At 38.0% G+C, this 13,785-nt stretch overlaps 1 protein-coding gene across 1 annotated transcript; it reads right to left on the bottom strand.

The window, feature by feature from the left end:
• Positions 1 to 826: 826 nt before the first annotated feature.
• On the bottom strand, positions 827 to 13,351 carry LOC131878284 (uncharacterized). Its single transcript, XM_059224215.1, has 7 exons — positions 13,215 to 13,351; positions 11,497 to 11,556; positions 6,776 to 6,991; positions 5,158 to 5,406; positions 3,173 to 3,388; positions 1,183 to 1,389; positions 827 to 1,042 (listed from the first exon to the last, which is right to left on the bottom strand). Exons 1-7 carry the CDS (start codon positions 13,240 to 13,242, stop codon positions 966 to 968), a joined length of 1,053 nt encoding a protein of 350 aa, XP_059080198.1. The 5' UTR covers positions 13,243 to 13,351; the 3' UTR covers positions 827 to 965.
• Positions 13,352 to 13,785: the final 434 nt, after the last annotated feature.

Below are 13,785 nucleotides of genomic sequence, written 5' to 3'. Positions count from 1 at the left end.
CTTGAAAGTTGCGTTTTTCCACCTTAAAAGATCGAAAAATGGCCTAATTACAATTCAAGTTTTTCCCCAGGCATATCATTGTCTTTTTCAAATACAAGCAAGGAAAAAATATTTTAACATTTTCTTTAAGATTTCTTTTAAAGGTAAAAGTAACAAAAAAATCAATTAAAACTTGCCAAGATGTGAAATTGCCTTTTATTTTACTTACGCGGCAAAAGCTACCCAATCCTATCATGTTCCTAAAATAATTGAACGATACATGTGACAATTTAATTTTCAAATGGTCACTTTTGGCAATATTATATATATTTGTTGACGAGTCCGTATTCTAGTCCGGCCAACTTCTCCTAATTAGAGCAAAAGATTGGAGTGCACTAGGACAAGAGTCCGAACTCGACCTGTAGACTTCCGTGGAGAAGTATTGGGCTTTGGTGTAAAGGGCTCTGAAACCGCCACGACGACTCTGTTATCCACCGAAATGGGTCAGTCAGTGGCAGGAGAACGGATTTCACGACCCTTCGATTGATCAAACCATGATGCGATGACTCAACCAGAAATTATTGAGATCGTTGGTAGGGCTTCCGCTGAATATCCCCAATGGGGTATGTATTGTTCGGTCAATGAAGACTGCAGGTAAGGACTGTCATGTTCGCCATGTCAACTCTATTCATTTCTTAGCCAGTAAAAGTCTCGTAACTATACATTTATGGCTTCAGAACCTCAAATTCCTGTCTTACCTTTAAAGCAGTTTTAGAAAATTGAAAATTTGAATTTTGCAAACTAGTATGCTTGGTTTTCATTAGCTTTATCATTTTCCTCTGGGTCCTTTTGGCTTTGTACACTAATTTGATCATAAATGTTTAGATATTCTCAATCTGTTTGTATAAAAGGATAAAAGATAACCAAACGAAAGCACTTTGTTTCCCACAGCACAAACACAAACCAACTTTTCAATCTTTAATATCTTACTGGTGAATGAGTGAGTTTGGAATTTGGGCTTGTTTTCGGACATTTTTCATCTTTGGAAGGTCCTCCTTACAAACTGTAAATTAACATGACATAATCGATGATTTTGTAAGCCTCCTTTTAACCATATGCTTCTTAAACGGAAAGGCGATGTGTGTTAATAAGCAACAAACTCGCGGTGAATGAAGCCTTAAAGTCATTTGTGGGAGGAGTTACCTGAGGCTTCGCAAATGATATTTTGAGTTGATAACGAGGAAAAAATATCATCGCCGCAAAAGCCAGCACCACTCCATAATCGTGCGTATGCGATTGATGAGGCGATGGAGGGTTGTTTTGGACACCAAAGATCGATCTGGGATTCTTTGAATATGTTTCCGTTACTCAAGGTCCACTTGAGGGAGGTCCAATTGCTCTTAAAGAGCCCTATATTTAGACACGCAAATTCATGATGAGGGTGTTATTCCATCTTTTTGAGATTGACTCGCAATGGAGTTTATACGATATGTTGAGAGCACCCTTAGAAAGAAAAATTGAACCCGAACTCCGGGAGTTTTTATTAATGCTTAGTTGGAAAGTAAGCTTCAAACCGGTAGTGAACAGAGAGTTTGTAGATTTCCACGGATCAAATCTGTCTTTTAATGGTTTTGAATGAAACTTATACCTTGAACCAGGAGGGATCCGACACGGTTCTCAGTTTGAATTACGCGCGCATTTTCGTGACGTCAGTCTGCCCTCATGTCCCCGAAATGCATGGCTTAAAACAATGGAACCCGATTTTGTCGTCGCCCTCGGGACCGAGCCAAATTGACGATACATCTGGACCGACGATATATCCGGATGTTCTCTATAAGGTGCATAATGACGTTAGATACGCAAATAAATACGAGTGTTTAAATGATATAAAGCTGAAAAGAAGCTTCATTTTTTTTAACTTTATTTTAATTTCCAAGGAAGCTATCATCGAAAGTTTTGGAGGCACATTCAAACTCAGGACCAAGTTGAATTTTGCTTGGGTGGCAGCCAAATGAACAAGCTGGGTGATCAGATCCTTTTTTGTGTCCTGTTTTTGTTTTCAATATCAAATTGATAAGAAAAGTTGAAATTTTTCAAATTTTCACCCAACAAGCTGGTTCATTTATGGCGTGTAATCAGAAATGAAGGAGTTTTTTTTGCAAAAAATAGGTTGCGTAAAAGCATTATGTATAAGATTTTGCCTCATAATGACGATATATCTGGAGTAAGACGACGTTGTAAGCTGAGTCAATTCATACAAAAACTAAAAATGACTCGGGATTGTGAAAAAACGACGGTATATGCGAATTGACGATATAAGCGGAGACGATAGAAGCGGGTTCCATTGTATATTGCACCGATTCAAGGTAGCCTAATATTTATGCTCTTTCATTTTTCAGGACTAATACTATAACGATTTTGAGCATTCACTGGCAAAATAAATCGACATTAAGGTTGATTTAATGGAAGAAATTGAATTTGTTTATTCACTCCATGCACAAACAAAGCTTCATTTTTAAGCTTATCTTTGGATTGCTAAGGTTGGCCCCCTCAGATTAGCAAACAACGTAAGTTTTATAAAAGTTTCGAAAAGAGTTACTAATTCAAGAGTTATAGGCCTATTTTTGACATGTGTTTGATGTTTTTGCCCAGGTACTTCTCCCCTTTTTGAGGCACGGACTGACGTCTCAGCTGGCAAAATATCATTTTGGAAAAATCTGTTCACAGTATTGATGAAACTCATTGTAAAACTTTAGCTTATTTTCCATGATGATGATGCAATTGTGATCCGGGGGTCTTGTGCCATAAGTGGCACATCAAGGGCTTTGTTTTTGTTTTTCTGGTCCATATTTTTTCTTAAAGCAAAATAAGTTTAGTCCATCTTGTCGCCCGGAATTGAATGTCATAATTAGGAGTCTTTTGGATTTCTCTATCCACTGCAAAATGGCGCATCAAATTTCATAAAAGCAATTTGAAAACTTTGACAATGATTATTGTTATCTACGTATTGGGGTTCAGCTTTGATAGGATATAAAGGAAACATAGAATTGAGAAAAAGTGCAGACAATGCATAACTCAGTGAAAAAATGATACGTTGGGTTCGTGGACTACTACATGGAGTGATAATGGGATATGAGCACGTTTGAAATCAACCAAGATAACCATTTGTTCAATTGATTAGTGACCTCCTCACCTAAGCGATAACTCCCATTATATTTCTCAGGATGATGATAGTTGAGTGTAAAAGCCACTGACCGTAAAAACAAGAATTCCTCTTGAGACTCTATGGAGACTAATCGACCACCCAATTCCCCGCATGACACCATTCCACTTTCATAAGAATTAATTTGGTTAATAAACTTGTAGTACTTGTTTTGGTAGAGATGCCAGCCGTTGGGTTGTTCTCTCGCTGAATCATGGAAAAAAGGGATTAGTTAGTACAAACAAATATCTCGGAAGTTTCGAAGTTCGTTTTTTTGTATGGCATTAGAAGAATAATCACTTTCAAGGGGTAAATACTGACAAGGAACTGGTTTCTCTACATTCGCAAGAACTAAACCCAAAAATATAATGACATAATGAGAAAGGTGTTGCCTAAAAGATTCAGTATTGTGGGTGGCAAAGACTGAAACCTCTAGATATTCTGTATGATTGATAAGGTCACAAAAATAAGTGGTTTTCAAGCTGACATTTTCAGTCTAAGTTAGCTTCGAAAACGTAAAAATTAGTTATAAAAAGATGAAAGAAAGTTATGATTCGATTGGACATTCATGTACTTAAGCATGTGTTTTAACGGAGTAAAATTGATTAAGCGTTCTTTTTTCGTTGACTTATTGGTAATTGGGTTGACAAAATTATATCGTTATTAGCTTGCCTTTAGATTAACGAAAAATGACAGCTTTTAAGGAAACCTGCATCTTTAAGTCCAGTCTCATAATTTGAATGGTTCTGAAATCTCAATCTAGATTTGTTTTAATGAAAGGTTTGTAAAATCATTTTTGTTATTGAGCGAAAACTTAAGGCATTATCTGCAGTGGAAAGCTCCAATATTGTGATACCACATGAGATTGAGGCAGGTATGTTGAAAATGTTTTAATATTGGTAAATTTTAGTTACATTCAACTGAATATTAATTTTGTTTGACAAGAATGAATTCAATTGTATTTAGCTGAAATATAGCAATGATTTGACATTTTCATCACAAATATCGTGTTATCAAATTGTTGGAACTTTCCACCCCGGATAATGATATTAAATCACTCTAATTCTGAGGTAAATTTTGAAAGAAAAGACTAAAACCAGTTACACATTGCCTCTACCAAAAATATGAACTCTTACGAAGCTTAGTCAAAGCAAATGATTTGTCTTATGATTGAAAGTTTTATTTTTATTAATTTCTGCTTTTCTGTTCGTCCCACCTTTCCTTTTTAGATCAGATGTTTAAAACCATGTGTTATTTATTCAGCAATGTGCTTATGTCAGATCTTTATTTTACCATTGAAAATACCTCAAGTGTCCCCAAAGCTCAGTTTTACGTAGGTTATCATGCGGTAAAAAGCCCCGAAAAAAGTGTTTTGTGCAAAAATGACTGAAATAGGTTAAAACTTTATTTACCGCTCATGATTTCGCACATTAAATCATATAAAGGTTTTAAAAAATTAACCAAACTTGATCCAGGGACAAAAAGTTACATTCCTTAACTCTTTCTTTGTGACAGGTAAATAACTGAACGCTACAAAACAATAGTTTCTTTTTGCAAGTTTTACCTCGTAGAGCTATTCTTAAGAAAAAGGACCGGAAATTGTAGTTCAACCGCATAACAGAATGTTAAGGTGCTAAAATACGAGTGGCATCCTAAAACAAGCAACGTCATAAGATTGCTTGAAAAACTTAGATGTGTCTCATTTGTTTCGAATATATCCTCTTCATTTTCCGCATTCTTGAGTTTGCAAACAAATTCAACAGCTTTGTAGTGAAAAAAACCCAGCAGTTTTCGGAATATTGATGGCGCTTGCGCCAGAAACGGAACCGTATCCGATACAGTACAATATGTTATATTTTTTGTGTGCTTTTTGTATCACTACTGTTTTCCTAGTAAAATGTTGCATTCGGACTTTGTCTAGCAGTATTTCAGAACATAGGTTATTACGAGTAGGGATAACATACGAGAATACTCACAATGTAAACAATAACGAGGCAACGTCACTTGAAATATGCTTGTCCGAATTAGTCCGACAGCCATCTTCCTTTTCAAATTGCATGCATTGGGAGCCTTTGTATTCACCTCCCATGGCCTCTCCCAAGTCACCCCGACGCATTCTGGATGTTCAAGGCAAAGGGAGTGGCAATCCATTAGACTGTCCGCCAAATAAGAACCAGGAAGGTTCGAGTTATGACTGCCCTTTGTATCCATTGAACAATTCGGAACTGAAATGAGTCATGGTTTCGATTTTGAAATAGTCCAAATCTAATTGTTAACCAGGATTAGCTGACTGATCGTTAGATTCATCTGCTTCAGCTGGTTTTGAATTAAGATCACCTTTTAATTGGGGATCTCAACATTGCAGTTATTAATGGCGAAGTCCAATTTTTACCCTAAACACCAAGATCAATTTTGGTTTTCCTGAAAAGCTTCTGTTTACATTTAGGGCGCCTTTACACTACGATGGAAAACCAGGATTGAATCCGGTTTGAGGATGGAAGTAGGACTAGTGCTGAGTCGAGTCCAGACTCGAGTCCAAATCCTTCCTAAATCATTCAAGTCCAGATCTGTGAAAAAAAAAGATCCCATTCTTTGGTTTGATTTTCGCAATCTGAATCTTTTTGTTCGACTTAAGTACAGTGAAAGACTCTAGTCTTCTGCTGGACTCGCCCCAGCACTAATCCAATTTCCATCCTCAAACTGGATTCAATCCTGGTTTTCCGTGGTAGTGTAAAGCTACCCTTCGACATTCATTTTGACCATCTTCTTCCTGTCAAAGTTTAAAGTATTCATTAATGTATCAATAGAGACTGCATTTTTTTATCGTATTGTAAAATATTTATTTTGACATTTTGACTTTTTTTCAAAAATTGAGATTTTTTAAAAATTTCCCCCGAATTATTGAGGTTTGACGCCATAAAACACCAAAGATGCATTTTGGCATAATTCTTACATTTTAATGCTTAGAGGAGTCATTTTTTTCGTACCTCTTGGCCTGGGAAATTCAGCCTGGCTCCAGTACTGCTTCTTTGTTGCAAACTCAACTCTGTGAAAAACTTGAACTATGTGAACTGGTTCAATGGTTCTTAACTTCGCATTGGATTTATCCAAATATTGGCTCAGTTTTTCTAGCATGATGTTTGCAAATCAAATGGAGGAGCAAAATAAAAAACCATTCCCGTTCTAGTAGCAAAACTACTTTATGGTTAGAACTCTATTAGTCAAAGTAAATGGTCAAGCGAATAAATGTATTGTATTCCGAGAGATAACATTTCCAATAGCGGTTAACAAGTCCAAAAAATTATCATAAAAGAGTCAAAATGGTTCATGGTGAGTGATGGGCAAGGTTTCATTTTCAAGCTTTTTTCTTGAAAAAAATAACATTGAAGGATAACTCTTAATCAAATCTTTTAGACTTTTGTTAAATAATTGCCCTGTTTTTAAATATTGCATAATACTTTGCATTTTTGGAAGTAAATATGACTTATATATTTCACTGCTAAAACTCAATCGTTTTCGGAGTCTCTGTTTTTTAGGTGGAATGGATAAGTATTCACACCATAGCTAATCTAATCCAAGAATAAAAACCCTTACTGCAATCTTTTGGAATGGCATAGAAACCGGATTCTGTGGTTGAATACATCTTTTGGTATTTCAGCTTGCAAATTTTTTGACCCGGTGCGTAGGAAGCATGATCGCATTCCAGATGGTTTTGACATGCCTGATGGCATTCCTCTATTGATATATTGGTAGATGTTATCAAATTGCTCCCCGGATAGACAACATCTTTTTGGACGCAATGAGTGTCAACTGAAACAGAGCTTTAGGTTCATATGGATGAATCGCACCCATTTGGTGGTTTTGGGGATCTTTAAAGCTTTACCTGTTCTGTGAAAGGGCGGCTTTACACTAGGATGGAAAACCGAGATTGAATCTTGTTTAAGGGTGGAAGTAGAGGTATTGCTGGGGCGAGTTCTTCAAAAGATGTAGTCCAACAGAGGACTTCAGTCTTTCACTGTACTCAAGTCGAACAAAACGACTCATACACCAAAAACTCGCCCCAACACTATTACTACTTCAATCCTTAAACCGGATTCAATCTCGGGTTTCCATCTTAGTGTAAAGCCTCTCTAAGAGTGTACAGCTTGCTTCTTGGTGTAAAAATTTTGACTTTCAGTAATGTAGAAACATAAAGGGGCAACGGTAAAGCCTTTGATAAGTTGCAAGGTGACTTAAATCCAAAATGGGGACCTTCAAAGGTCCATCCAAATTAGCAAACAAATATTTTTTGTCTCGGTCAAATATTGAGAGGATGCCATGAGGCTTTGGAAACTCCCAAGTGGATTTGTGACAGGGTAAAATATAGATTTTTTTTCAATACTTTTCTAGGCGGGGTGGACCTGGGATCAACCACATGAACCCGGGTGTAGCCCGGTCGCGCGTAAACCAATTCCGCTAAACCCGTCTCACTTGACTTCTATTTTCATATCTTATTTGATCGACCAACAAATTAGAGTTGGCGGATCTGGACAACCCTTGAACATAAGGTTGATCAGGAATTTGTCCAACTTGTCCAACTCCAACAACAACTTGTCCAAATCTTAGTTAAAACCTGCTACTGGATCAACACCTACATACGCCTAACGAGTATTTGAGGGTAGCAAATTGAACAATGAAGGCGCCCGAGACAGAAGAGAGTTGGACTATATTATTCGAATTAGCCTGGATTCTCGAGGACTTCAAGGTACTCTAAAAACGCACGTTAAGCCTCTATGGTCACCACAATCGACCCTAAATTCTGGGTTAAGGTCATGGATGCTTTTGAAGACGTACAGTATCAGATACTTTTCGTACCTTCTCTGAACACTATACAATCCCAATCTTTTTAGTCTCTCCTAATACGAGAGCTCTCTCATATCCTCAATGTTCCTAGTACAACATCTTTGGACGTGCTCGAGCTTTTGCAAACCTGCTGAACTAATTGGAGCCCAAATGGGTGAGGCATATTCAAGATGCGGCTGGACAACCGACTTGTACAAAGTTAGCATCGTGATGCTATCTCTGCACATAAACGTGCGATATATCCAACCACATGTTTGAAAAGTTTTACCAACTTTCAACTGGATATGCTCATCGAACTTTCCATTATCTTGGAGGACTACACCTAAATCCTTCATGGATGAGGCTTACTGAATGCCCTTACCTTCATCGTCTAATAGTGGAGTGTCTAATGGTGTCGACCCAAAGGTCATTGAGCGGAATTTCATTCCATTCAGTGTCATATTACTCGCAACAACCCAAGAGTAGATTGGTCTAGGACCTCTACCAGACAACCGGAATTATGAACATTCTTACCAACTACCAATTTCGTATCATCAGCATAGGAAGAGAAACTGACATTACAACAACCAAGCTTGTGAAGTGAGGCAATGCACATTATAAAAAGGAGAGGCCCAAGGATGGAACCCTGCAGAACACCTGATTTGAAATCATGAATGCCACTAAGGAGTCCCTCAACCTTAACAATTTGCTTCAAACTTTCCCCTATTTGGGAGGACTACACCTAAATCTTTCATAGATGAGACCTACTCACTATCTTTGCCTCCATTATCTACGAGTGGAGTATTCAGAGGAGTTGACCCAAAGGTCATTGAGCGGAGTTTCATTCCGTTCAGGGCCATATTGCTCTCAGTAACCCAAGAGTAGATTCTTTCCAGGTTCTTTACAAGGCTAGTGGAATCTTGGCAATTCCTACCCGAAACTAACTTTATATCGTCAGCATGAGACTAGAGACTGGCAGTAATACTAAGCTTTTGAAGCGGGGCAATGAATAATATACATAGGAGAGGCCCTTACATGGAGCCCTGGGGAACACCTGACGTGACATCATGTATGTGACTAAGCGACTCTTCAACCTTAATAACTTACTTTCTATCATGAATGAAGCTTCTTATCCAATTGAGAACCTTGCCTTGGATCCCAATATCATGAAGTCTATTAAGCAAAAGGCCATGATCTACTGTATCAAAGGCCTTGCCATAATCAAGATATACAACATCAACTGACTCGTGTCTTTCCAGTCCCTCAATGACTTGCTCTAAATGCTCAATCAGTTGGGTAACCATGCTAAAATGTGCTCAAAAGCCATGCGGGCTAGGAGGAAGACATCATGGACTTCAATAAACACTACAAGTTTGGACTTCATCATCTTTTCAAACACCTTCGCAATATTCAAGGTGAGAGAAATCGGCCTACAGTTCTTGAGGACCGACTTATCTCCCCCCTTAAAAATTGGAACAACGTGAGCTAACTTTAAAGAACATGGAAACTTGCCCTGATCCAAGATGCAACAAACAGGAGCAACAAATAGGAGCAAGAACTAGTGAGCATCTCATAAGAAACTGAGATGTCAAACCATCAGGACCAGGAGAACTTGAAAATCCTAAATTCTTGATAAGTGCTCAAATTGACTAACCTTGTCAACCTCAAAAGACTCATCTTCAGAGCAATGAGCTGTTGCTTCTTAACTCAGTGGGGTTGAAAACACTCTAACAGATTACTAGGGGTCACATGAACGTACTGGATCAGATCAGGGTCGTTGGAAAAAACAAGTCAAGAACGCTATTCTCTCTAGTGGCTACACCAACATGCTGAGAGAGATTGCGCAAGATCGCAAACTCCTCCAGCTTTTCGAACGACTGAGATGTCGATTTCGAAATGGGAATATATCCATCGGGACTAGCCACCCACTCTACAACGCTACCCGGAAAATTGAAGTCCCCTATAATGAAAACCCTTGAACAAACTGACTAGTCCAACTCATTCCTATGAATTTGAGAGCTGACAAGAACGAGCTTACTGAACAAGAGAGGGGCCTATATATTGTCACAATGGACAGATCAAGACCTTGAAGATGACAAGCAAAGACGCCTAATTGTTCATTCGACATTTTAACATGACTAATGTGTAGGTCATTTCTAACATATGGACATACGCCCTCATGGGGAAAATGGGATTGTTAGGGCGTACTCTATCACATCGAACTAAATTGAAACCAACCATGGCCAGCTCTTCATCTAAGACCCCTGGTCGAAGCCAGGTTTCTGTCATGGAAATGAACGAGATCTGCCTATCTAAAGCTAGCTCCTCAGGAACCTTGATCTTTGTGCTATCCGTTTTGGAAATAAGACAATGCACATTCAGATAAAGCCCTTTTACGGGCTTATATTCTTTCGATGGACTAGTGCCATCAAATCTTTGATTAGGCCTTCTAACCTTAAAGAATCCTGCTTTTGGACAAAACTCATCTTAGGCGGAGCATGAGAAAACCTTTGAGGAGAGGGTAAAAGAGGAGGAGAAGGAACCTTGACGGCAAACCAAGTTGTTTTTCCGAGCATTATTGAACATATAGAAACCGCTTGAACTTGATTATGTATTGTGGAATTGGGTTTCCGAGTGTACAACCGACGCTTTTGTTTACAAGGTCACAAATATTTGCAATATTTAAGTCTTCAACCCCAATAATCTGAACTTTCATTACCAATGTATTAATTTTTCAAGACTGCTTGTTAAACTTTTATCCACACTTTTTAGAATTCCTTGTTAAATCTCATTTAGGTTAGGCTTTTGTTAGCCCAGAACATGACATATATATCTTGGCAAGCAAAAACAACAAGGGAACGAAAAAAAATCCCCTTAATGAGGATTAAGAGCGCCTGGAATTGCTCATCAAATGAAATTAGGTGTTTGAGGTCCGCAAAACGTTCTAAAGAATGCTATAAGGGCAAAATCTCTGGAAAACGGATAATTTCTCAACATTGGGCATAGCCATTAAATTAGCCTTCCAACCGTGACATTGCATGTTCCGAAGTTTAGATGTTGTCACCATGTGGCTCAGAGATATTCTTAAGAACATATTGCTTGATCTAACATATTGAGCTGTATTTTGGCTTCAATTTGGAGAAAAGTATTGCAAAGATAAATGTTTTATCGAGTCGCAATTCCAAATGTGAGGTCACAAAATCTCTTGGTACTTTGATTGCCGTACAACATGTTGTCAACGTCGAGAAATCGAAAAAGCATTAGCAAAGGCCTTCTTCAAAGCTTTTACAGTAGTTTTTGATTTTAAGGAATTCATCCGCGCGCTTGGGGGTTGTGACCTTCAATGATTGCAGACAATAATTAGTTCATGGTGGAAACAATTTGTTGTTCTGGACTTTGTTCATCATCTCATCAGAGGCAAATATTGGGTGGCTTTCCCAAACGGTTGAAATATCCCTGCCTCATATTTTCAATGAACAATAAAGGGAACTTACGAAATTCTTGAAAGCAAGGATCTCCACTCTTGCAACCGACGGAAATATTTATGACTATACCTGAAATAAGAAAAGAAAAGTTTTAAGTGCCTTTTACGCAAACATTAGATGTAACTGAAATGAAAATTTCCCAATCACTCTACAGAAGTAGTTGAAATTGTTTACAACCATTTTTGGACTTCGATTGAATCTACTCTTGGGTTGCTTTGAGTAATTTGACGTCGAACGGAACAATATGCGAATGAATGACTCTTGGGCTCACACCATTGAGCACTCCACTCAAAGATGAAGAGGACTATGATATTGAGCAACTTGGGTCAATGAACGATTTAGGTGCAGTCCTCCAAAATGATGGAAAGTTCGATGAGCGTATGCAGTTCAAAGTTGGTAAAGCTTTTCAAACATGTGGTTGGATATACCGCACGTTTAAGTGCAGAGATAGTATCACGACGCTAACTCTGTACAAGTAGATTGTTCAACCACATCTTGAATATGCTTCACCCATTTGGGCTCCAATGAGTTCAACAGGTTTGCAAAAGGTCGAACAAGTCCAAAGATGTTTCACTAGGTACATCACAGGAATGAGAGAGCTATCCTATTGGGAGAGACTAAAAAAGTTGGGACTGTACAGTGTTCAGAGAAGGCACATAAGGTATCTAATACTGTACGTCTTCAAAAGCAGTCATGAGCTTTGTCCCAACCAAGGATTAAGGGTCAATTCTAGTGACGGCAGAGGCTTAATGTGCGTTTTGAGAGCACCTTCGACTCCTCGAGAATCCATGCTAGTTCGAACAATGAAGTCCACATCTCTTTTTGCACGGGCTCCATCATCTTGGAATTTTCTTCCCCGGAATGTTTGCAAGGGAATGTGTCGTGAGGCAAGTTTTTGACCAAACACCTCGTCAACCCTACATTCAAATGTTGGCCAAATACGCCAATTCTAATTCGTTGGTAGGCCAAATATCGTTTCAAGTTCGTATGCCAATAATTAGACAAATCATAATCTTTCTATTAAATTCAAATAGGATCGGGGGATTCCTTTCCTCGTAGCGGTTTAGTAAAACTCGTGAAAAGGTATACTTAAAAACGAGGAATTTTATTCATGTAAACGTAGTTTTCAAATGACTTTAAGTCATATATAGGCAAACATTTTCGAAAATATATTATCTGTCATTTCAAGCTCGCTTTCATGTAGATGCTTCAAACTCTACTATAAGAACTGTGAAGTGAAAAAAGCGTAGTTTTAATGCGAGGTCAAAGTTCATTGGAAATCAGGCCTTTTATCCGTTTCGTTTTGAGAGGAAATCCATACTTACGGAGGGATGTGATCTTTGACCATTCCCATAACGTTGCAATTATATCTAATTTGGCAACAGATGAGAGTTGGTGGTCTCTTGCGTCTTTCCAATTTTCTTGAAATAACTTTGATAATACGTCTAAATGTGGCAGTAACTGATGAGTGGATAGACTTTGTATTTTAAATACACTAAGGCTCATTTACATCTCAAGACAAACGGTTTTATTATTGATTCATCCAAACTGAATGTAATCGAATTTGAGAGCACTTACTTAATAGTCTTTGTTAGTGCATCGGTTTTTCAAATTCAATAATGGTCTTGATTTAAATAATTTAAATTTCATTTGGTATTTAAAATTGTAAGGCAACATGATAACGTTTGCATGGTCTACTGTTTTAGCTTGACGATTTCGAAGCTTACCAAGAGTAAGAAGCTGAACAATCCTCATGCTTGCTCTGAAATTGAGTAGTAATTAGGAATCGAAACAGCTCAAGCTCATTTCGGATACAGTCGCGATATCAAAATGCCTCTCGCTTGTTCTGTCAAAATATTAGTTCCAGGAATTAGCCTCAATGCACTTAGAATTACGTTTTAGGACACCTCATTCAGTTCAAATATTTGAAGGAACTCGCCAGGTCTGCACGAGGGAATATAGCTAATGAAAACTTTTTTTGCATGCACAATTTCTACTCTCACAAACTCAAAGAAAACCAAACGCCATTGCTGCTAACTTCTCTTGTAGCTTTTTTTCAAAAATAGACATAAATTGATTTTCCGATGTTTGAATTTTCTGGTATTTGGGATGCTAGGGTTGAAGTGAATTCCAAAAGAATGTATCACTTGAGTCCTTATTATGCATTACATAGTTGCTTGCCTGGTTCATATAAAAAATGAAAGTGCTCCCTAGGGACAAAGAAAATGGAGGAGGCGTGAAAGGGAGTTAACTTTAGTTTGGTTAAAAGAGGGAAAATAAGAAGGAAAAGTGGGGTAA

The sequence above is a fragment of the Tigriopus californicus genome, chromosome 3, assembly GCF_007210705.1.
Source record: "Tigriopus californicus strain San Diego chromosome 3, Tcal_SD_v2.1, whole genome shotgun sequence".
Taxonomy (NCBI): domain Eukaryota; kingdom Metazoa; phylum Arthropoda; class Copepoda; order Harpacticoida; family Harpacticidae; genus Tigriopus; species Tigriopus californicus.
Note: the sequence above shows the minus strand (reverse complement) of the source record. Positions and strands in the feature narration are given on the sequence as shown.

Coding starts and splice junctions, on each gene's coding strand:
- LOC131878284 (XM_059224215.1), bottom strand. CDS start 13,242: ATGAGGATTGTTCAGCTTCTTACTCTTG. Junction 3,389..5,157: donor GCCTCGTTATTGTTTACATT/GTGAGTATTCTC, acceptor TCCATGATTCAG/CGAGAGAACAACCCAACGGC. Junction 1,043..1,182: donor TATCATTTGCGAAGCCTCAG/GTAACTCCTCCC, acceptor GTTAATTTACAG/TTTGTAAGGAGGACCTTCCA.